Source organism: Dermacentor albipictus, chromosome 1 (genome assembly GCF_038994185.2).
Source record: "Dermacentor albipictus isolate Rhodes 1998 colony chromosome 1, USDA_Dalb.pri_finalv2, whole genome shotgun sequence".
In the NCBI taxonomy this organism is placed as follows: domain Eukaryota; kingdom Metazoa; phylum Arthropoda; class Arachnida; order Ixodida; family Ixodidae; genus Dermacentor; species Dermacentor albipictus.
This window is the reverse complement of record NC_091821.1, coordinates 72,008,214-72,033,241: the sequence shown is the minus strand read 5'-3', so window position 1 is coordinate 72,033,241 and position 25,028 is coordinate 72,008,214. Positions and strand designations below refer to the sequence as shown.

At 49.6% G+C, this 25,028-nt stretch overlaps 1 protein-coding gene across 3 annotated transcripts in view; it reads left to right on the top strand.

Moving 5' to 3' along the window:
• LOC135903941 (alpha-L-fucosidase-like) overlaps nucleotides 1-25,028 on the top strand; it is a 156,067-nt gene that overhangs the window by 68,983 nt on the left and 62,056 nt on the right. Inside the window, exon 1 of one of the 3 annotated variants that reach the window (XM_065434417.2) lies at nucleotides 13,487-13,562. The exons of the other annotated variants lie outside the window; for them this stretch is intronic. Within the exon in view, the coding sequence (XP_065290489.1) occupies nucleotides 13,559-13,562 (4 nt within the window). The 5' untranslated portion in view covers nucleotides 13,487-13,558. Of the gene's footprint in view, nucleotides 1-13,486; nucleotides 13,563-25,028 lie in introns of those variants that run through there. 3 annotated transcript variants of the gene reach the window in all.

The following is a 25,028-nucleotide window of genomic DNA, read 5'->3' as shown; positions in this document are numbered from 1 at the left end:
CTATAGTTCTCCCACAGCACGACGCGGCAGCGCGACAAGGTCCGCCTGTCATGACGCTTGAAAATCACATGCATGTTTTTCTCTCCAAATGATCAAGAGGAAAGGTCAAACACATACTAAATACACTGGACACGATACTCTGTCATGCGCACTAAACAAAATAGAAGCTGTCGTTCAGAAGCTCGGGTTGCAAACCGTTGAATTGTTAATTGCATTGTCAATTAATTGCCCTTTCAAGAAGTCGTCGCCGACATTCGCGTCCGGCCGTGCTGTACGTACTGGCGACTTGGATGGCGGTAGCTAACGGTGAATCTTCCAGCTCAGCGCTTTCTTCGTGTGTCTCCCTTGTCCCGCGTAGCAGTTGGGGGCTGCAGCTGATGCCGACGCCTTGATGACGACTTGGTGCTGCTTTCGTGCGGAGTCGTAGAATCTCCGATGCTCTTCCAGGGATGTTCCGTTGTCGAGAAGACGTGGGAGAGCATCGTGGCTGGAAAGGCTATCCCGTTCTCGCGCGCCTCTTCAGCATGGTCGAACAACGATGGGGCCGTTCCATGCTGGTTCCTGGTTCCGAGCGTCCTTGGTGACACTTTTGAGCCGTCATTCCTGCCGTCGCCTTCACGAGTGCCGAAGCATTCGTGTTGAAGCGCGCATTTTTCACGTCGACAAATGCCCGCCCGACCGTCGCGCAAGCGCTGCGTCGTTCATGACCGGTGGGCTTTCTGAAGTAGGTCTTCCTGCCCTTCGAAGCCGTTGCGACAAGTGTCTCCGGTGTCTCGCGTAGCTGCTCGCCACTGCACCTGCTGCTTACGCCGTGATGACGACTTGGTGCTGCTTTCGTGCGGAGTCGTAGAATCTCCGGTGATCTTCCAGGAATGTTCCGTTCATGACGACTTGGTGCTGCTTTCGTGCGGAGTCGTAAAATCTCCGGTGCTCTTCCAGGAATGTTCCGTTGTCGCCAAGAGGTGGTAGAGCATCGCGGCTGCAGAGGCTGGTTGTTAGCTGATTCAGTTCTCGCGCGCCTCTTCAGCGTGGTCGAACAAAGTTGGGGCTGGTCCATGCTGGTTCTTGGTTCCGAGCGTCCTTGGTGACGCTTTTGAGCCGTCATTCCTACCGTCGCCTTCACGAGTGCCGAATCATCCGTGTTGAAGCGCACATCTTTCACGTCGACAACCGCCCGCCCGACCGTCTCGCAAGCGCCGCGTCGTCCCTCACCGGTGGGCTTTCTGAAGTTGGTCTTCCTGCCCTTTGGAACCATGGCGACAAGTGTCTCCGGTGTCTCGCGTAGCTGCTCGCCACTGCACCTGCTGCTTACGCCGTGACGACGACTTGGTGCTGCTTTCGTGCGGAGTCGTAGAATCTCCGGTGATCTTCCAGGAATTTTCCGTTCATGACGACTTGGTGCTGCTTTCGTGCGGAGTCGTAGAATCTCCGGTGCTCTTCCAGGAATGTTCCGTTGTCGCCAAGAGGTGGTAGAGCATCGCGGCTGCAGAGGCTGGTTGTTAGCTGATTCAGTTCTCGCGCGCCTCTTCAGCGTGGTCGAACAAAGTTGGGGCTGGTCCATGCTGGTTCTTTGTTCCGAGCGTCCTTGGTGACGCTTTTGAGCCGTCATTCCTACCGTCGCCTTCACGAGTGCCGAATCATCCGTGTTGAAGCGCGCATCTTTCACGTCGACAACCGCCCGCCCGACCGTCTCGCAAGCGCCGCGTCGTCCATCACCTGTGGGCTTTCTGAAGTTGGTCTTCCTGCCCTTTGGAACCATGGCGACAAGTGTCTCCGGTGTCTCGCGTAGCTGTTCGTCAATGCACCTGCTGCTTACGCCGTGATGACGACTTGGTGCTGCTTTCGTGCGGAGTCGTAGAATCTCCGGTGCTCTTCCAGGAATGTTCCGTTGTCGCCAAGAAGTAGGAGAGCATCGCGGCTGCAGAGGCTGGTTGTTAGCTGATCTTGTTCTCGCGCGCCTCTTCAGCTTGGTGGAACGACGTTGGGGCCGGTCCATGCTAGTAGCTGGTTTCGAGCGTCCTTGGTGACGCTCTCGAGCGGTTATTCCTGTCGTCGCTTTCACGAGTGCCCAAGCACTAGTTTTTAAGGGCGCAACTTTCACGTCCACCACCACCCGGGCGACCGACGCGCCAGCGCCGCGTCGTCCATGACCGCTAAGCTTTCTTAAGCTGGTCTCTTTGCACTTCGAAACCGTGGCTGCAGGTGTCTGCGCTGTCTCGCCCATCTTGTAATGATCCAGTGGTTTAACTGAGCTGGACCCCTGGATTTCGAGGTGCGCCATCTTGGCTTGGGCGGTTCCTTGCAGCCAACGTCTTCGGTGGATGAATCGCCTGTTGCCACGAATTTCCTTTTGCAGTTGTCTGCAGGAAGGACCTCCTGGATAGCGGAGATCGTCTTCTTCGTCGTCTTGTAAGCGGTGCCTCAGCCCCCTTTTCCTCGCCTGTGGCGAAGTCGTCGCAGGTTCGTCGTCTGTCCTTCCTGGCGACACAACGTCGTCTGATGGCCGGGTCTCTGTCAAAGTTGGTCTTGCTGGCAGTGTGTTGGACCCTCCTGATCGAGAAATGTTTCCTAATAGCCCAGGGGCGGGAGAGCGTAGTTGCTGCAACGGCTAGTCGGTCGGAACGGCGGCCTACCTGCTCGTTCACTCCAGCGCCCTACGCGTGCGTAGTTCTTCTTCTTCTTGCTTCAAATTCTGGCCGTGCCCACGAGGGGGCGAGTGGCCATGGTTCTCAGTGAAAACATAGTATGAACTTTTAGCTTTCTGTTTATTCACTGATGTGTACTACCCATATTTAATGAATAGTATATATACATTATCTTGTGTTTCCATTTCTTGAATAGTGGTCATGCCAATTATGACGAAGATGCTATATTACGAAAATAACGGGATGCAGTGTTAATAATGATTTAGTAGCTTTAGCACACATGTTGCAATTGGAGCTAGTCAGTGCTGGATGAATGCCCAATAGTAGGAATTCTGACAATAGCTCCACTTTCGATATGGTAGTCCTCAAAAGTCAGTGGCAAAATACGAATTGTAAGTAGAATACTGATTCACTTCGTCGCAAGTTTGTAGGTGGCCATGTCGAAACTAATGGCTCGAGCACAGCCGGCTTGACAAAGTGAATTATGCAATTATGCCTGTTGAATTGCGTACCTATTATAATTATAAATTGAATTTTGGAGAACTAGTTCAGTACTGACTTTAATGACAATGCTAGTGCACCTTCTGATTCCCGCCAGTGGCTGTATATTTTAGCTAGCAAAAATGATAAATTTGGAGTCTGATCAGTTTTTTGGTATATCCCAAGACATGCTTCGTTCAAGCAACCGGTATACAGAAAGACGGGCGAGAACAATTTCCTTTATAAGAGCGCGAGTGCATTAACAACGACAGACGTGACGGAGATAAAGCCGGTGGTGCCTATCTCCGTCCTGCTTTTCCTTTCTTTTCTTTTTTTTTCGTTTTTTCATTTTATGTTTTTTGCAAATAAAGGTTGCCTTGGCCTCATGAACACTGGTACATACCCACTTTCAGGATTCGATCAAGAATTGGGTGGCGTGAGGAAAGAAAATTTGAAGAGCCTTTAAACTTAAATCGAATGTCGGCGAAATATTTAAAGCAGGGAGAAATGATATTCAGACCAATCAAACTGGCATGAACACATGAAGATGAGAAATATCAGCAGCAATTAGACAGGAGGTGAGAAAGAAAACATGATTAGGCAGACAGACGGCGGGGCTCAATAATAAAATTTTGTATAGCTCTCCAAACATTCCCTTGATGGCGACCAAGAACGCAGGCACTAAAAGGTAACAAAAAATGCATTCATGCAATAATCATACCGCGGACTCATTGGAAGTTCTGAAACTGCTTTTCTTAAAGAGGAGAATCGCTTACAATATATAAAAAAAGAAACATCAACAGACCAGGAGTTGAATTCAGAAAGCGTTTCGTTAAGTTATGTTTACCATTGGTTAGCCGTCTTCGGTTATAGGTATGTGTCACATGGAGGGCGTCGGCTCTTACGAAGAATTCTGTAGCGTAAGAATATTTTTTGTGCATGGATACGTACGCGGTCCAGATCTATGCATATATAAAGGTTAAGGGGTTGAAACTTCAATCATACTTCTTTTGTTGCTCTTGTAAAGGCGACCTCCTTGGAGCAGGTTTCGTCGTAGCGGACGCGGACCAGACATCCGAACCAGGGACGTACAGCGCGTCACTTGTTTGTTCTGAATGCGTAGATCGGCACCCGCGCTCGACCTACTGCAGTACTTCTTTCACATTTTCTTCGCTAATGCGAAAGAGACGGACTAGGTGTTTCTGTGATTCCGGCCAAGCATGAGCCTCAGGAACATTTTCAAAACGGGTAGAAAGCAGCGAGGTTCACGAGGCTGACCAATTTTACAGAGTTTGAAGCACCGAGATTAGATAAGTTAGTTTTGTTCTGTGCTTACTTGTGTACTCTTGACGTGTTGCTTCGATTGCTTGTGTGCTTCATTGTCCCATAAACAAATACGGTCTCATTCAACAATAATGGAACAAATACAGCGCGCATTCTTCCCACAGTTACTGAAGGCTCCATTTCGCGCGACGGTAGCGGCGTCTTAATGTGGGTCATTGCGAAGCTTCGTGGCTATCACTCTTTAGATCCTTGTCATGCTGTTAGACCTATGGTCTTCGGGAGCCTTACATTCAAGGCTTACATGTAGACTCTTTATTTGGCCTTTGTGAAAAGCTTCGTCAAGCACCGTGCCGTAGTTGCATTCGGTTGTAAACTCCGCGATAATACACCAATCGTCACGGTTATCGTAATGTGTCCAGCCAGAATGTTCTGATTAAGCAGCATACCTATTTGGTGGAAATGCTGTCTGCATCGACATTTATTTTGGAAACTAAAAAAATAAAGGAAACACCCCTTTTTCTCGTAACTCATTCAGTCACGAATCATGATGCACTGTCAATAAATGTGTCAGTTGCATAATTTATGCCAAAGTAATTCGTTGAAAAAATTTGGAAGAGTGGAAAGCGATAGCATTGAAAGATACTTGACATCTTGTCACGCTTCTCGGTATCCGGAGCTTTCTTGCGGATGCGCGGAGGCGAGCACCATCTGGATAATGTTGCTGCGAGTAACCGAGCGGGCCGCGCCGCTCTATAAATGCTAGAAACGCTGCAAAATGGGTTTGTGTTTGAGTTCCGGCGTAACAGAATTATGTTTTTTGGTATATTCAAATTACAATCCGACGCTATCACATCTGTAGGTTTTCTTTAGGTTGTGCTTTACGATTTTTTTGACGAATTTTACTTTGAAGAATCCGATTAGTTCAGTAACGCCTCTGCACCACGCGGATAGAGGACCTAGAATCGGGAATAGAGTACAAGATGAACAAGGCCCGAACCGAAGAGAAGGCCGAACTGAGAAATTAGTTCCGAGCCGAACTGGCTCAGGCCGTCGACACCATAAGCAAATCTGTGGCGGCCACCGTCCAAGCAGCCGTACAAACGCTCCGCCAGGAGATCACCCAGATTGGCAACGAGCTCAGCCAACGCATCTCCATCCTAGAAAGGAAAAAAGAGCAGGCAAGGAAAAAGCCAAAATACCCCATCAGAGAAGCCCAAATGAACGAGACTCTGGGAAGCCAAGATGTCGAATAAGATAGCAATGAAGAAAGAAGCGACCGAAACCCTCAAAATTTGGCAGTGGAATTGCAGAGGAATAAATCGGAAACAGCAAAATTTACTTCACTTATGCACCCTACACCAACCTGACGTGATCGCGTTACAGGAAACAGAAACAAATAATATTACGATGCGCGGCTACAAAACGCACATTGCCCAAGGAAGGACCCGGACCGCCGTCCTCATCAAGAAGCACTACACGACGCAGCAGCGCCAAATCAACCGCAGAATCGAACACATTCTGATTGAGCTGGTTCCTCCCAAGAAAACCCTGCAGAGCCTCTACATCCTGAATGTATACAGTCCTCCGCGCGACACACTAAAGGACTTGGACAAGTTCCCGAGAGAAGTGATGAAAGTCACCAACGGTCAAAAACTTCTCGTGGTGGGTGACTTTAACGCTCCCCACGTGGCTTGGGGCTACCGATCAACCAACAAGTAGGATATGGACGTGCACAACGCGGCACAACACCACCAGCTGACGTTGTGGACCGATCCTCTAATACCAACTAGAATCGGCAACAGTGTCTCCAGAGACACCAGCTCAGACCTGACCTTCTCCACTGGCTTAAGGCAAGTCGAGTGGTCGAGACTGGACGAGACTCTGGGCAGCGACCATCATATCATCCAGACCGAAATCATGCACCACAAAACCCCCGTGAGATTAGGTCAGGCCAAAATTACGGAGTGGCCCGCTTTCCGGAAAGATGAACAGCCCAGAAGCCTAGAGGACATCGAGGAGTGGACCAAGAACGTGATGGACTTGGTTACCGAGTACACAAAGACCATCCAACTCACTGCGGACAATCGACCCACACCTACTTCATCTCTGGGAGGCCAGGCGAGGACGTTTGAAGAGATGGAAGAAGCAGAAGAGAAACCGCAAACTCAAGATCCGCATTGCCGCAGTCTCGCGGCAGGCGGAGGAGTATGCTGAAAAACTCGGACTTCAGAACTTGAATCAAGTGTGCGACCAGTTACAGGGAACTCTCAGCAACCGAAAGACTTGGGCCATTCTAAAGACCCTTCTGGCGAAGACGGAATCAAAAACTGTCATGGGGCAACACATACAAAACTTCTACACAGCTTCCAGGGAACCGAAGAAGCAGCGCTCGAAGCCATCACCGGGAAGTACATCGGAGACGAGCAACAACGGAAGACGCAGCCAGTCATTCACCCGGAGTACGAGGGGGAACCCCATCCGGATTTAGACCAACCTTTCACCAAGTCGGAGATCGTGAAAGCCTTAAGAAATCTTACAAGAAACACGATGCCCGGCAGGGATAAAATTAACAACAAGACCCTCCGTAACCTGGACGACGGGGCAACGGAGAGTTTACTAAAGTTTATCAATGAAAGCTGGGAGACCGGCAGTATACCGGCTTCCTGGAAGCACGCGGACGTAACGATGATCCCGAAACCCGGCAAGCCCATCGACCTAGAGAACCTGCGTCCGATCTCTCTCACGTCATGCGCGGGAAAACTCTTCGAGCACATGGTCCACAATCGTCTCTCGCCCTATCTGGAAGAAGGTGGGCACCTGCCGAACAATATGTTTGGTTTCCGGCCTAACCTCTCCACCCAGGACATTCTACTGCAGCTTAAAGAAGAAGTCATCGATGGCCTCAGCACGTTCCACAAGAGTGCCATCCTGGCACTCGACGTGAAGGGAGCCTTCGACAACGTCTCACACGAAGCAGTGCTAAACAGCCTACAACATACCAACTGCGGACGGCGGACATACAACTACGTCCGGGACTTCCTGACGGGTAGAACGGCGACCATAGGCCTGGGGAATCTCAGGACCGAGAAGTTCCGAATACCGCAGAAAGGAACCCCCCAGGGCTCGGTGATCTCCCCGTTGCGGTTCAATATAGCGATGAGTGGATTGCCGAACCTCTTGGAGAACATCAGGGGTATCCGTCACGCAATGTATGCAGACGACCTGACCATGTGGACGTGCACGGGATCGGCGGGCGAACAACAAGACGCCCTGCAGGAAGCCATCGACAGGACCGAGCATTATCTACACCGCTGCGGTCTTTCATGCGCGGCGGAAAAGTCGGAGCTCCTGATCCTCAAAAAGAGGACAAAAGGGCGGCCTCCGCAGGAGACACCTGACCCAACGTTGACACTAAATGGAGTCAACATACCCAAGGTGGACACACTCTGTATTCTGGGCCTCACTTTCCAGAAGGACGGTGCCGGTCTCGCCGCCATTAAAAAACTGCAAGCGACAGTTACCCAAGTCGCGCACTTGGTGCGAAGAGTGACAAACAAAAAGCACGGCCTGAAAGAGCAGGACACAATCAGATTAATACAAGCCCTGATAATCAGCAGAGTCACTTACGGCACCCCGTACCTGTGTCTCAAGAACAGCGAGAGAGACAAATTGAACACCCTAATACGAAAGACCTACAAGCTGGCACTGGGGCTTCCACCGACGACGTCGACGGAGAAGCTACTCAGCCTGAGCATGCACAATACTTGGGAGGAACTTGTAGAGGCCCACAAGACGTGCCAGATAGAGCGACTCAAGCTCACCAGCACGTGTAGGGACACGCTAATAAGACTGGGCTACGCACTCGAATATGAGTCCACCAAACAGCGGGTTCCTCTACCCCTGAGGGAGAAGATCACGGTGGCCAGCATCCCGAGAAACATGCACCCTGAATACCACAGAGAAAGGAGGCGAGCGAGAGTGAAAGCTCTACGTAAGGCCTACGAAGGACCAAAACAAGGAGAAGTCCGATACACCGACGCGGCAAAGTACAAGAACACAGCGGCCCACGCTATCGGCGTGATCAACGGCCAAGGACAAGAGGTAGCAGCGACCTCGGTAAGCACTCCAGACATCGACTGCGCCGAAGAAATGGCGATAGCCCTGGCGGCCGCTACGGGCCAGCGAGAGGAAGATCTAATCACAATCATCACCGACTCACAAACAGCATGTAGAAATTACGAAAAGGGCCGTATTTCCAAACAAGCCCTGAGCATCCTCGAAAAACGAGACAATTTTCCAGAAGTGTACATTGTCTGGGCCCCGGGACACGAGTCCCTGGCGGGTAATGTAGCGGCTAATGCCGCTTCCCGAGATCACATTCTTCGGGCTATCCCACCAGGTTCACGATCACCGGTAGACCAACAAGATAGCGTCCCGAAAAGATACGCCGATATCCTGAGCCACTACAGACTGGGTAGAAGGATCTATCCACCCCCGCATCCCCAGCTGACAAGAGAAGAGGCGGTGAACTTCCGAAGACTACAGACCGGCACATTCCCGCACGGCACCCTGCTACACGCCATGTATCCTACGAGCTATACTCACAAATGCGCCTTCTGCTCTACGCCGAATACCCTCTACCACATGGTATGGGAATGTCAACAAAATCCATCGACACCGCCCATCACCGGACCAACCGTCGAGCAGTGGGAGGCCCAGCTGACAAGCTCGAGCCCTCAAGACCAGCATCGCCTGGTGAGCAGGCCCAAGCTATCAGCTCAGGCCCACAGCATCCTGGACTAGGGACGCCGCCCACCTCGGACGATTTTACCGTCGGCTCATTTCGACTAATAAAGTTTATTCCTCCTCCTGTGACACTGGGGTCTTAACGCTCTCGCGTTAATAATAACCATGGTAGGATATTTCTTTAGGTAGTTTGTAGTCCTCAAGCCTGACGGCGATTATTCACATTTCTTGTCAGCGGACGCGAAAAGGCAATTTCGATCGACCGCTTGAAGCCAGCTCACCTAGACTCTGGCACAACTTAAACCGGTCAACGCCAGTGCCTTAATCCATAGAGTTTCTCACTACATTATAGTGAGAAACTCTATGCCTTAATCAATAAGGGGGGAAGGGGAGCGCTGTAGTGGACATTACTCATAGAGCCCCTCGGTGGAAGAAGAAGAGATTGGACTATATTTCACACGTGTTTTTGAAGCCGAGCTTTTAGGAATCGTTTTAGCGCTACGGAAACTCCCTTCGAACTCAATAAGTGCGGTTATTATAACAGATTCTCTTTCCGTGCGTAATTTGCTTACAGCTTCATTCAATTCGCCAACTCCAAATGTGTTTCTAACATTAGTTCCTCCACAGTTGAATTCTATAAAACTATTATGGGTACCTGGCCACTGTGCCTTACATTCAAATGCAATGGCAGACTCATTAGCGCGAGCATCACTGAGTTGACCAGTAATGCCGGTTCTTCCAGTAGTGGCGCACATTACAGCAATTAGATATAGAAAATATTCAATTCATAGAGATGTCAATGAATCAATAATAAAATGGACAGAATTTCAGCAACTAAAATTTCCGTGAAAAATCCAGTGGTGTCCATCAAGGCAATCAGAAGTAGTGATCACGCGATTATACGCTGCCGTGTCCCTCCATTAAACTTAAATTTACGCAGGACTGGTCTGACGCTATCGCGTCTGTGTCCATGCTGCCAAGAAACAGAATCACTAGATCACTATTTTTTGGTGTGTCGGCGATACAAATTATCAAGAAAAAAAAAGGCATCTAGAACTTCCGCTTGCTAAATTAGGGTTAATGTTATCATCAGAAATACAACCTTTGGGTGCGTCAATTATAGGGGTCAACCACAGGGACGTGTTTGATGCCGTTTGCAGTTAGACAAAATCAACAAAACGAATAACTTTTGGATTGTTCTTCTGTAATTTGTATGCTTTTGTATGTTTCCTTTTCTTTCTTTTTTTTTCGTCGAATATGTAAGACTTCAAAAGAATAAATAATCGTTTCAGCACGCAATTCTTGGACAACCCCCAGTGTGGATATGAGCCATAACATGTGATCATCATCATAATCATCATCATCGTCGTCGTCGTCGTCGTCGTCGTCGTTAGTTGTAATCATGATCAGGGCCATCACGTATACGGGCTCGACGATGGTAGCCCCCACATCAACGGAGCCACCTGATAAATTAATGACAATTCCTTCTGGTCCTTCAGTTCCTACAAATTGATGACCTCGGTAGTCATAAAACATCAGAACTGTATATGTCTAGATAGTTAGACGCCATGTCTAGACGCCATGAAACCGGCCGCCGAAGAACGACGTCTCGAGGAAAACGGAACGTCTTCCGACGCCACACTCAAACTTCCTGATTTCTGGCCCTAGGACTGTGAACTGTGGTTCGTCGACCTCGAGGCGCAGTTTCGCCATCACTGAGTCACATGTCAGGCGGCCAAATACGGCAACGTCGTGACTGCGCTTAACCCGACAATTGCAGCTTTGGTCCACGACATTTTGCTAGCTCCTCCACTTGGTGATCAATACGACACCCTTAAGCGGGTGTTACTACGGCGCACCATCCACTCTGAGTCATGATGGATTCAACATCTCATCTCATCGGAGGAACTTAGTCAGAGAAAACCGACTGAGCTGCTTCGCCGCATGACACAACTCCACGGGACCAGTGCATGATCAGGAGACTCGGAAATCCTTCGGGAGCTTTTCTTCCAGCGTCTTCCGAACCGGGTACGCATGATTTTATGTGCCTCACCAACTACGACATCTGTCGAGGCGTTAGCGACAATGGCCGACCAAACTATGCATTCTTTCCATCTTGTGATATTCGCTGTTGAGCGTTGTAATGAACCTGTGGGGACACAACCCCATTTACAGCAATACTTCGACGAACCCGACAGTTCCAGCACACATTTTGCTGCACAAGTATATAGGGGAACTAACTAACCAGCTGGTTGCCTTGCGCTTTCGTGCAAATAACCATCAGCAGTGGCATCGCTCGCATGAAGAAAACGTGTCACGCCCTCCGTCTCCCTTTATTTGTTGGGATCGCGCCAGATATGGCACTCGCGCATGTCGGTGCCGTCCGCCTCGCAACTTTCCGCGAAACGGTCGGGCCAGTCACTGATGGCGGCTAGAGCTACTTGCCCTGCATCAAGCCGTTTCTTCTGCGTCACCGACCGTGTCAGCAAAGTTCCCTGTTTTGTAGACACTGGTGTTGAAATTTGTGTCAATCTCCCTACTTTTCAACACTGCAGAAGACATCGATATGACACGTATTTTCTCACCACCGCCAACGGTTCTAACATTAAAACATATCGCCAGAAATCTGTCACTCTTGAGGTTGGTTTTCGACGCCCTTTTCTTTGGCTATTCACCGTCGCCGACGTCCGCGGGCCGATTACCGGCGCTGACTTTCTGTGGAAGTTTAACCTTCTCGTCGACCTTCGCCACTACCGCCTTCTTGCCTCCTCCACAAACCTGTCCGTACAAGGTATCACCACGTCTGCACCACCTTTCCGTCTCGTACAAGCACACACCCAGGTATCGTAACCGTGGTCCACCATCCTGCAGGAATGTCCAAAGCTGTTCGAAGAACCTCGCAATATCGTCTATATTGCACAACGTAACGCACCACTTTGTCACTAAAGGACCACAAGTATACGCCCGACCTCGCCGCTTTGCACAAGACTATCTGAAAATTACAAAGAAAGAATTCGAACACATGCTCGGGGTTGGGCTTCGTTCGTCCTTCCGCTAGCCCTTGGTCATCTGCTTTACACATGGTGCCCAAAAAGACGGGTGATTGGCGGCCGCGTGGCGATTACCGCACATTAAATGAAGTGACGGTTCCCGATAGGTACCCTATACCCCACATACACGATTTCACCGCATCGCTTCATGGTTGCTGCATATCTACAAGGTGGATCTAGTAAAAGTCTACCACGGAGATTCCGGTCGAGTTTTCCAACATTCCTAAAACTGCAATCATTACCCCTTTTGGCATGTTTGAATACGTGCGCATGCCATTCGGCCTCCGTAATACCGCTAAAACATTTCAGCGGTTCACCGATCAAGTACTCCGTGGCCTGACATGTTGCTTCGTCTGTTTAGACGACATCCTTGTATTCAGTCGCTCTGCTGTGGGACACTAATCTGACCTACGTAAGGTGTTTGAACGCATCCATCAAAATGGCCTGCATGGTTGTAAACATCTGGAAGGGTGAGTTCGGCGTTGCTTCTCTCGATATCCTGCGCCATTGAGTAGACGAGCATGGCACCCATGCCGTCCCATTCCGTGTCCAAGCTAATAAAGATTCTCCTCGTCCGTCTTCCAAACAGCAATTACGGGCGCATTTGTGTGCCTCATCAATTGCCATCGCAATTTCACTCCTCGTGGTGCTTCAATTTTTCAGCTTCCGCAGATTCTATTCCCTGGCACAACACGAACTAGGACGCCTATATCATGGACTAATGCTGCTGAATCTGCTGTGTTCCAGTTACTTTTGTGCTTGAATGCATAAGACGAAGTTTTATTAAGAATGTAGATGGAACGCCAATGCATTTCTGCGGAAACTTCTGAAATTGCTATCTCGAAACTGGTGTCATCCTGATAATTCATGCCAAGTACATCCACCTTGGAAACTCCACGGCTAGATTTTGCAAATTGCAATATGGGTCATAAAGTAATTGGTTAAACACTTAATTAGTGACCAGCTCATGAACTCGAATTGTGCCTATATGCCACAGGCAACCTTTAAAATTTTTTGAAAATGTTCACTGAACCACCCTGCGTATACTTGCATCCATGTCGGCATTATTATCAGTTGGAAGCAATTGATTTTTCCTGTAAACTCGCTTTCAATTCTGCCTATATATCACCACAGCAGCATAGGCAAGCAAAGTTGTGAACAGATTGCGATACTATTGTGCGATAGCGCGTATCTGTTTAATCGTGACGCTATCAGGGGGAAGCCGCTCACGCACCGGCGCAGCGATGGAGCCTCGCTTTTCCCTCACTTATCTCGCCTTAGCTCGAGTGTCAGCCGCTATAGCGCAGCATCTCACCAAACAGCTCAGTCTCCCGCCAGCTGCAGAAAACAGCCATGGGTGAGCTCCGTCGCACTCCCGGGCGACCACGCATGATTTTTTCCTAGCCGTTTGGGCTGCTCGCGTGTTCATGCCGGTGAAAAAAAGGAATGTTTTTTTGCTGTTGTTGCTGGTGCCATTCTTCGTAATTATTCGATTCAATGGCAACAACTCTGCCACTTCCTAGTCGTCTGAATTGCATAACTTTTTTTGATGAATTTTTATTTGTTTGTAAATGTTCATTTAGTATACCGTCTTCACTATGTAGATTCCTTCTGTTGTGTTCTTTCCCTTCTATTGTTTAAAATGGCTGGTTGTCGCTTGCATTGAATGAACAGAAGGGGAAGTAAACAGGCCCCAATTTTTGTTAGCCGCAACCATGGATATGAAGGCAACAGATAATGAAGCCAAGGAAAGCACAGGGGAAGTTCCTTGTAATATTCTTGTTAGCTTGAACTGTAGAAGCGATAAGGTAAAGGGAAACGAAAGTGTTAAGCAAAAAGATGCCTTGTATCTATATGTGTATCTATGCTATCTGTATTTTGCTTTGCTTCCTATGCATAATCTTGTTATTGGTTCAATTCAATAGTTCAATTCAATAGTCATACTAGAGAAGGTTGATACATTTACTTCGGGGGGCATTATAACATTTACGAGGTGTATATAGGACGTCTTTCTCGGGTTATTACGGCAGGTTAAACACTGTTAATGAACAAGAACAAAAGAATACGCTTTTACTTTTGTAAGCAGAGGACGGCAGAGAACTAACTCATGGTGTGAATAAAATAAGGAAATTGCGGGCGTAAAATGGAGTGAGGAGACGGAAGACAGGTGTAGTTGGAAACCATGCAGTAGAAGTAGTAGAAATAAAAATGCTTTATTGCTAGCGTGAGGTAGTCCAGTAGAAATGGTCGGACCCTCAGACCAGGGCACCGCTGGCCTCCGCTGTCCGCCTGACCTGGTGTATTAGGGCCAGCTGGCCCTCCACTTCCGGGCTAGACAAGGGTGCTTCCCACTTCTCCGTTGCTTTGACGTGTGTTGTAAGTTCCCGCATGGTGCGTACATCTGCTGGGAATTTAGTGCATCCGAATGCGATGTGGATGAGTGTAGGGCTCTATCCACACCAGTGGCATCCCGACTGTGGCTATCTGGCTGGGAACGTGGCGTTCATACTGCTGAGGTGTGGAAACAGTCTTTCTCAATAGTTTCAATCTTTCTCCAGTCGTGTGCGTCTCTCCCATTCAGATGTTTGTGAGGGGGCGCATAGGTTTTTCGAGTGATTCTTTAATGAGCAGGAATTTCATGCGGTCGTCCTATTATGATTTCGGTTGGACCTCCAGAGGCACTGTCAGAGCCCGCCGTATCACCCGCTTAGCTCGGGCTATAAAGTTAGCTCTCTCGTTACTTTCCAGGTCCTCGTGACCGGGGCATCACACGACCGTGTAGTGGTGGGTCATTTGATTTGGTGGGAGGTATAGGCTGCACACCTCTCTTGAATCTGAGTAAATCACTGTATTCTTCTGCTCTCTCTCTCTCCCTTGCGAATTGCCATCGCTTTCGCGAAGGTTTCCGCCACGATGCAGCTTATAGCGCCTAGGGATGCCTGGACGACTGTCCAGCCGTCCGGCCCTTTACGGGGTGACCACCACAAAACACGCTCGCGAGTCTCGTTCGTGGAATTCTGACCCCATGTATCATCCTAAGGAAAGAATGAGGCGACAGCAGGGTGTGCAGAACAAGAAGAACGCTCGTATAATGCATGTGCTGTACTTATATCTTCGGTAAACGCGCACTGCGCATGTCCATATCATCTGTAGACGAGGCGCACGTGCCCGATACAGACGTGATGTAGGCTGGTGATAATAATGTCCCACCAATCACCCAACAATTTGCTTGCCAGCACATTGTTGGCAAGTTATATAACACAATTGTTAAATCTTGTTGCTTTCAGATAACGCGATAATCTTTTGCTGGAATTGATATAATTAGAGCAACAGTGGATGTGACGAAATATACAATCAACGTCAATACGCCATTGAAATAAAAAAAAAAGTTTAGTAATTGATTTTTGTCTCTTTAGCGCACACGTTCCAATTGGAGCCAGGCAGTGCTGGCGGCGCGCTCGATAGTAAGAATTCTGACAATAGCGCCACTTTAGATTAGTAGTCCCCAAAACTGAGCTGCGAAATACAACTTTAAGTAGAATACATATTCACTTTGTCGCAAGTTTGGAGGTGGTCATGTGGAAACTAAGGCTTTTCTCGGAATTCTTACCTAGTGGATGTAGTTTGAGCACATTCAGGCTTGACAGACTGAATGATGCCTGTTGAATTCCGTACCTAATACAGTTATTAAAATTATAATTTGGGCGAACCATTTCAGGACTGACTTTAATGGCCAATGCTATAATTTGGGCGAACCAGTTCAGGAGTGACTTTAATGGCCAATGCTAGTGCACCTCTTGTTGTCCGCCAGTGGCTATATATTTAGCTAGCAAAAATGACAAATTCTGAGTCGAATCAGTTGTTCGTAATACTTCGAGACAAGTGTTGTTGAAGCAACCGGTATGCAGCAAGGCGGGAGAGAAAATTTTGCTTTACAAAAGTGCGAGTGCATTATTAACGACTTACCTGACGGAAATAAAGCCGGTGGTGCCTATCTCCGTCCTGCTTTCCTTTTCTTTTTTCTTCATTTTTGTTTTCTTTTTGTGTTACACCGGTCGTCATTTTTGCGATTAAAGGTTGTGATGACCTCAAGAATCCTGGTACATACCCACTTTCAGGAATCGACCAAGAATTGGGCGGCGTGACTAAAGAAAATTTGATGAGTCTTAAAACTTAAATCGAATGTCTGCGAAATAATCAAAGGAGGAACAAAATTATGAAATTCAGGCCAATCAGACTGGCATGAGCATATGAAGAGGAGAAATATCACAAGGAAATAGACAGAGGGCGAGAAAAACAAAACATAATTAGGCAGGCAGACGACGGGCCTCAATAATAAAGTTTGCTATCGCTCTGTAAACATTCCTATGACGGCGACCAAGAACGGAGGCAATAAGCGATTAAAAGTATGCATTCATGAAATAATTATACCCCCGACACATAAGGCGGTGAAACTTCAGTCATACTTTTTTGGTTGCTCTTGTCTTAAAGGCGACCTTCTTGGAGCAGGCTTCACCTTAGCAGACGCGGACATGACCTTCTAACCAGGGACGTACAGGGCGTCATCCGTATGTTCTGAGCAAGTTACCTAGCTCGGCACCCGCGCTCCACCTACTGCAGTACTTCTTTCACATTTTCTTCGCTGATGCCAAGGAGACGAACTGGGTGTTTCTGCAATTCCGGCCCAGGATCAACTTCAGGCCCATTTTCAAACAAGGTAGAAAACTACGAGGTTCACGACGGTGTCCAATTTTACACAGTTTGAACCACCGATATTAGATAAGTTAATTCGCTCTGTGCTTACGGTGTACTCTTGACGAGTTGTTTCCATTGCTTGTGTACTTCATTGTCCCAAAAACAAATACGGCCTTGTTCAGCGCTCTGGTGATTATAACGGAACAAATACAACGCGCATTCTTCCCGCTCGTACTGAAGGCTTCATCTCGCTCGACGCTAGAGGCGTCTGTAATGTGAATCATCGCGAAGCTTCGTGGCTGTGCCGCTTTAGATGTTTTTCGGGATGTTGTACCTTTGGTCCTCAGGAGCCTATACATGCAAGGCTTACATGTAGACTCTTTATTTGGTCGTAGTGAAAAGCCTCGTAAATTAACGTGCCATAGTTTCATCGGATTGTAAAGCTCCGCAATGATACACCAGTCGTCACGGCGGTCGTAATGTGTCCAACCAGAATGTTCGGATTAAGCTGCATACCTATTTGGTTGAAACGCTGGCTCCATCGACAAATATCGTGAGAACTAAAAAAATAAAGGAAACAGCCCTTTTTGTCGTAACTACTTCAGTCACGAATCATGATGCACTGAAATGAATGATGATTTCAGTGAAAAAAATGTGGGGCAGTGGAAAGCGGTAGCATTGCAAGATCGCTGACTGCTTGTCACGCTTCTCGGTAACCGGAGCTTTCTTGTGGATGCGCGGAGGCGAGCACCATCTGGATAGTGTTGTTGCAAGGAACCGGGTGTGCCGCGCCGTTCAATGAATGGTAGAAACGCTGGAAAAGGGGTTTGTGTTTGAGTTATGGCGTAACAGAAATATTTTAACTGGTACATTCGAATTACAATTCGACGCTAGCATATCTGTAGGTTGTTTTTAGGTCGTACTTTACGATTTCTCTGACGCATTTTGCTCTGAGGAATTCAGTTATTTCAGCAACGCCTCTGCGCCATGTGGAGGGCCTTCGTGCGAAATCACATCCGACGCCTGATTTTTTGCGACACGTGGCCCTTAACGCTGTAGCGTTAATAATGAGGGTGATATGACCTTCCTTTAGGTGTTTTCTAGGGATTCATCGTAATTGCAGAGTAAATAAATTATCATGTAGTTAGTATTCAATGATTTTGCTTTCTTTAAATACAATGTTTGTATCATTTGCTCAAACGACATGCTGAAGTGAACTGACGTGCAATGGAAAATACCATACCTCCGCAACTGCTGACGAAGTGCAGCGCGCCCAACATCCAAATATGGCGGCGTCAGGCCACCACCTGTGGCCACGTCACCCGTATGTTCGCCGCCAGCAACCACAATTGCGATGATTGAGGCCGTAGTCAGACAGGGATTTGAGAACATGGGTCTAAACTCCGTGTGTTCAAAGTCTCAACCCAGCGTTCCCCAGTTCTCTACTGGTCCTCCTCGTCCCCGACAGTCCTTTTCTGCCATATCTCGCCGCAATCAGTTAGAATGGCGTACCCCTAATGACAGACCGATCTGCTTCCACTGCTGTTGCATCGGCCACGGCGCTCGTCACTGCCGCAACCGATGGCCACCACCTCCTCGGACATATGCCGCCACTTATTCCCGCACCTTTGGGCCTTCTGTTCCCTATGCCACCCGCCATGAACCCACTGCCGCTGATGTCCCTGCTCCGTACCTTCGCTACAGCCGCTCGCCCTCACCTCGACGCCATCAGCCTCATTCGCCCCAACCCCGCCGCTTCTCTTCGCCGCTTATCGCCTCCCGGACCCAGCCGGAAAACTAGGCACTGCAGCTTCTGCAGGTGAAGCTGCGTTGTCGACACTGCCCTCAAATGCTCTGCTCACGTTACCTACGAACCAAAACTTTCTTGACGTTGACGTGCCGGCTATCCTGTCACTGCGCTCATCGATACAGGCGTATATCTTTCTATTATGAGTGTTGCCTTCCGACGACGACTAAAAAAGCTCCTCACCCCAGCGTCGGCGCGCGTCGACCGCGTTGCGGATGGCGGTACTGTGTCTATCGTCGGCATGTGGACGGCACATGTCAGCATCGCCGGTCCTCTTCACCGTGATTCCTCATTGTCGCCACGACCTAATTCTCGGCCTCGACTTGCTCTCAGCGCATTGTGCCCTTATTGACTGCTCTGCCAGTACCCTTCGCCTTGAGTTGCCGATTCTTGCAGAACCTTCTGACGCACCCCAGTGCCGCTTACGCCCCACCGGCTTTTTTTGCCTGCCGCCAAAGTCAATAGCCTTTATTGAACTGTTGTCTTCCCTACCAGTTCCTCATGGCGAGTACCTCGTCACTCCTCTGTCCGACATTCCCCTACATTATGACGTTACCGTGCCTCAAACTATACTTACTATTACTGTGAACCGCACTCGCATACCTATCTTTAACTTTGGATTGGCAAAGGGAATTCTACCGCAAGGTATTTGCCTTGCCAACGTTGATTGTCTCGGTGACCATCATGTGGCAGCGTTATCAACTGATGGTTCTTGCGGGCTTCGCAGGCTTCCTCGCGCCAGCCTCGAGCGCCGATCCCAACATAAACAAAATGGATGCGACGGACCTGTCCTCTGCGCAGGCTGAAGACCTTTGCCAAGTGTTATCGTCCCACCGAGATATTTTCGACTTCGACGATCGCCCTTTAGGCCGGACGCTCGCGGTCAAGCATCGCTTTCTTACTAGCGATGCTACGCCTATTCACCGACGACCGTTTCTGCGTCGGAACGCCAAGTAAATCAAAGTGAAGGTAACAAAATGCTAGATAAAAACATCATTGAGCCTTCTTCGAGTCCCTGGGCGTCACCTGTAGTGTTGGTTAAGAAGAAGGACGGCACGTGGCGCTTATGTGCAGACTACCGTCATCTGAACAACATTACTAAGAAGGATGTCTACCCGCTCCCACGTCTAGACGATGCCCTTGACTGCCTCCACGGTTCCAGCTATTTCTCTTCTATTGATCTTCGTTCAGGATACTAGCTGATTGCTGTTGACGATATGGACAGAGAAAAAATCGCGTTCATCACACCTGATGGCCTATACCAATTTAAAGTAATGCAGTTTAGATGATGCAATGCCCCTGCCACCTTCGAGCGTATGATGGACTCCTTGCTCCAAGATTTCAAATGGTCCACATGCCTCTGCTACCTCGACGACGTCATCGTCTTCTTGCCAATGTTCGACACTCACATTGAGCGTCTAACAACTATACTTGATGTATTTCGAAAGGCGAAGCTGCAACATAACTCGTCCAAATGTCGTTTTGGCCACCGTCAAATTACTCCTCTGGGCCATCTCGTTGACACTTCCGGAGTACAGCCTGATCCCGACAGAACTCGCGCTGTCCGAGACTTTCCGGTTCCGAAGACAGCCGCAGACTTCCGATGTTTTGTAGGACTATGCTCGTACTTTCGTCGTTTTGTTCCAGATCTTGCGACAATTGCTAGATCCCTCACTAATCTTCTGAATAAAGGCGTACAATTCTTGTGGGACACTTCAGAAGCCGCCGCCTTCTCTCGTCTTGTCACTCTTTTAACCTCACCACCCATTCTAGCCCACTTCGACCCTGATGCTCCTACAGAATTGCGTACAGATGTTAGCGGTCATGGCGTAGGTGCTGTCTTAGCCCAGCGTCAGCGTGGCCAGGATCGCGTTATTGTTCATGCGACCCGCCTCCTTGCACCATCAGAGCGCAACTATTCCATTACGGAACGAGGATGTCTCTCTGTTGTCTGGGCGGTTGCGAAGTTCCATCCTTACCTTTACGGTCGCCCTTTTTCCGTAGTCACTGACGATCATGCTCTCTGCTGGCTCTCATCGCTAAAAGATCCTACCGGCCGGCTTGTTTGATGGGCTTTGAGGCTACAAGAATTTTCATATTACATGGTCTACAAGTCTGGCCGCCTGCACCAAGACGCTGACAGCTTGTCGTGTTATCCTGTTGATGACCCGGACTCTTCCGATATTACCAGTGCTGCTTGCGTATTCTCTGTATCACAGCTCCTTCATTTCGCCAACGAGCAATGTCGTGACTCCTACATCAGAGCGCTCATCGACCGTTTTGAACACTCTCCGGCCGATGCCACTCTACGCCTCGTCGTCCTCCGCGATGCTGCTCTGTACCGTCGTAACCTTCATCCGGACGGCCCTGAATTCCCTACTTGTCATACCTAAACACCTCCGCTCAACCGTTCTAGAAGAGCTTCACGACGCACCAACAGCAGGAAACCTCGGCGTATCTCGAACCTATGACCGTGTACGTCGCCGCTTTTTCTGGCCGGGCCTTGCCCGTTCCGTACGACGTTACGTCGCCGCTTGTGAACTTTGCCAACGACGCAAGAAGCCTTCCCAGCTCCCCTCAGGTTACCTGTAGCCGCGGGACATCCCTGCCGAGACCTTCCATCGTGTTGGCTTAGACCTTCTCGGCCCATTTACGAAATCTACATCAAGAAATAAGTAGGTTGCAGTCGCGGCTTACTCGACCCGCTGTGGCGTAAACGGCGAGATGTCGCGGACTACCTTCTTCACGATATAATTTTAATGCATGGTGCTCCGCGTTAATTGCTAACAGACCGTGGCCGTACGTTTTTGGCAAAAGTCATTGACGACATAATGCGGGCGTGCTCCATACAGCATAAATTTACCACCTCCTACCACCCTCAAACAAACGGCCTCACTGAGCGTTTGAACCGCATGCTTACCGACATGCTATCGAAATACGTTTCAGACGAGCGCCGTGACTGGGACCTGGCTCTACCTTACATTACCTTTGCATGCAACTCTTCCCGTCTCGAAACTGCTGGCTTTTCCCCGTTTTACCTCTTGTATGGCCGAGAACCGACGCTACTGCTAGACACTGTGCTTACGTCCACCACAGCTTCAACTAGCGCTTATGCCCGTGATGCAATCGCCCGTGCTGACCATGCTCGTCAACTTGCGCGCGTTCGTCTACAAGTGTCTCAAGACAAACAGAAGCAAAGCTACGACCTCCGTCACCGTGATGTCCATTTTGTGCCCGGCACCCTCGTGTTGCTTTGGTCACCGTCGCGCAAAGTTGGCCTTTCTGAGAAACTGCTTTCCTGTTATACAGGTCCATAACGCGTGCTCCGCCAAGTGACCGATGTCACCTATGGAATTGTTCTAGCCACGCCCACTACGTCCTCCACTATGACAACCAGTGACATTGTCCACGTCGCTCGACTCAAGCCCTACAACTCTCCACGCGCCTTGGATATTTAACAGCACCGTGACGGCGCTTTTGCCGCCGGGGGGTAGTATTACGATATTATCGGGAGATACTCAAGAGAAGAGCCGCCGCGAGAACAACGACGAAGTGGGTCGGTGCCCTTGGCGCGAGCGAATGTCGGCCTGGCGCTCTGGCTCCAGTCCAGTGTAAATAGCCTGTAAATAGCCTCTTCGCCTCTTCCGTCTGTGGATCTTTCTACACGTAACAATATAGTGCATTTAGTAAACGCTGAACCACATGCACATTATTTTTCGAGCGATGGTGACAACTGACAACGTTGAGCGACAGGTTCTGCCGCTGCGGTTGGCGAGCCGCCAGCGTTGTCGCCTCGCCGTTTCTTTTTTTTTTTTCTCTGGCTTGCAAGAAATTTTTTCTTGTCACCAGCAAGACAGCACGGAGGCTGCTTTCGGTTGCCGCGTTAATTACGCAACAACATGGTAGCAGCCAGTCCATCCTCTTCGACAGCTTCGGCGTGAATTCCTTCTTGCTAATTGTACGCGCCACCGTGACAGAAAGAAAGGTTCAAATCAGCCTTGTTTCGTTTCATCTCTGCTGTGGTCGAAGTATTGACGACGTTTCGTCAATTAGATCAACTGTTTTGACACTGTTTTGAAACTGTTAGGCCTAAGCCGCCACCGAGAGCCCCGAAAGTGTTATTTCTATTTCCCAGATGGGAGGGGAGGGGTGGGGCAGGGGGCACAGCCTTTAATGCTAGCAACATGTAACATTTTTACTGTAGATGACGGCATACTAAAGGTACAATGACGCTTTGGTCAAAACGCACGCTTTGCGCACGTTTGCGATCACTTTACGGGCGTATACAATACTGTATTTATTCGGACAATAAATTCATCGAAATTTTTTGCGCGTTGTCGCATCCATGTAGTTCTATGTAGTTTTCCCACAGCACGACGCGACAGCGCGACAAGGTCCGCCTGTCGTGACGCTTGAAAATCACATGCATGTTTTTCTCTCCAAATGATCAAGAGGAAAGGTCACATTCTAAATACACTGGACACGATACTCTATCATGCGCACTAAATAAAATAGGAGCTGTCGTTCAGAAACTCGGGTTGCAAACCGTTGCATTGTTCCGTGCAGTTGTCATCATCTTTATCACCCAGACGCAAGGGACACTGGCCGTATTGTTTTTGTGAACACCTCGCCATGGCTGTCACGTTCTAGCTGAGCTTGCTCAGAAAGCAGCGGTGAAGGTGCCAAGGGCTCGAGGAAGCAAGAAGCGAATGAAAAATTAATTGCCCTTTCAAGAAATCGTCGCCGACATTCGCGTCCGGCCGTGCTGTACGTACTGGCGACTTGGATGGCGGTAGCTAACGGTGAATCTTCCGGCTCAGCGCTTTCTTCGTGTGTCTCCCTTGTCCCACGTAGCAGTTGGCCGCTGCAGCTGGTGCCGACGCCTTGATGACGACTTGGTGCTGCTTTCGTGCGGAGTCGTAGAATCTCCGATGCTCTTCCAAGGATGTTCCGTTGTCGAGAAGACGTGGGAGAGCATCGTGGCTGGAAAGGCTATCCCGTTCTCGCGCGCCTCTTCAGCATGGTCGACCAACGATGGGGCCGTTCCATGCTGGTTCCTGGTTCCGAGCGTCCTTGGTGACACCTTTGAGCCGTCATTCCTGCCGTCGCCTTCACGAGTGCCGAAGAATTCGTGTATAAGCGCGCATTTTTCACGTCGAGAAATGCTCGCCCGACCGTCGCGCAAGCGCTGCGTCGTTCATGACCGGTGGGCTTTCTGAAGTTGGTCTTCCTGCCCTTCGAAGCCGTGGCGACAAGTGTCTCCGGTGTCTCGCGTAGCTGTTCGCCACTGCACTTGCTGCTTACGCCGTGATGAGGACTTGGTGCTGCTTTCGTGCGGAGTCGTAGAATCTCCGATGCTCTCCCAGGAATGTTCCGTTGATGACGACTTGGTGCTGCTTTCGTGCGGAGTCGTAGAATCTCCGGTGCTCTTCCAGGAATGTTCCGTTGATGACGACTTGGTGCTGCTTTCTTGCGGAGTCGTAGAATCTCCGGTGCTCTTCCAGGAATGCTCCGTTGTCGCCAAGAGGTGGGAGAGCATCGCGGCTGCAGAGGCTGGTTGTTAGCTGATCCTGTTCTCGCGCGCCTCTTCAGCGTGGTCGAACAACGTTGGGGCTGGTCCATGCTGGTTCTTGGTTCCGAGCGTCCTTGGTGACGCTTTTGAGCCGTCATTCCTACCGTCGCCTTCACGAGTGCCGAATCATCCGTGTTGAAGCACGCATCTTGCACGTCGACAACCGCCCGCCCGACTGTCTCGCAAGCGCTGCGTCGTCCATCACCGGTGGGCTTTCTGAAGTTGGTCTTCCTGCCCTTCGAAGCCGTGGCGACAAGTGTCTCCGGTGTCTCGCGTAGCTGTTCGCCACTGCACCTGCTGCTTACGCCGTGATGACGACTTGGTGCTGCTTGCGTGCGGAGTCGTAGAATCTCCGGTGCTCTTCCAAGAATGTTCCGTTGTCGCCAGGAAGTGGGAGAGCATCGCGGCTGCAGAGGCTGGTTGTTAGCTGATCTTGTTATCGCGCGCCTCTTCAGCTTGGTCGAACGACGTTGGGGCCGGTCCATGCTGGTAGCTGGTTTCGAGCGTCCTTGGTGACGCTCTCGAGCGGTTATTCCTGTCGTCGCTTTCACGAGTGCCCACGCACTAGTTTTTAAGGGCGCCACTTTCACGTCCACTACCACCCGCGCGACCGACGCGCCAGCGCCGCGTCGTCCATGACCACTAGGCTTTCTTAAGCTGGTCTCTTTGCACTTCGCAGCCGTGGCTGCAGGTGTCTGCGCTGTCTCGCACATCTTGTAATGATCCAGTGGTTTAACTGAGCTGGACCC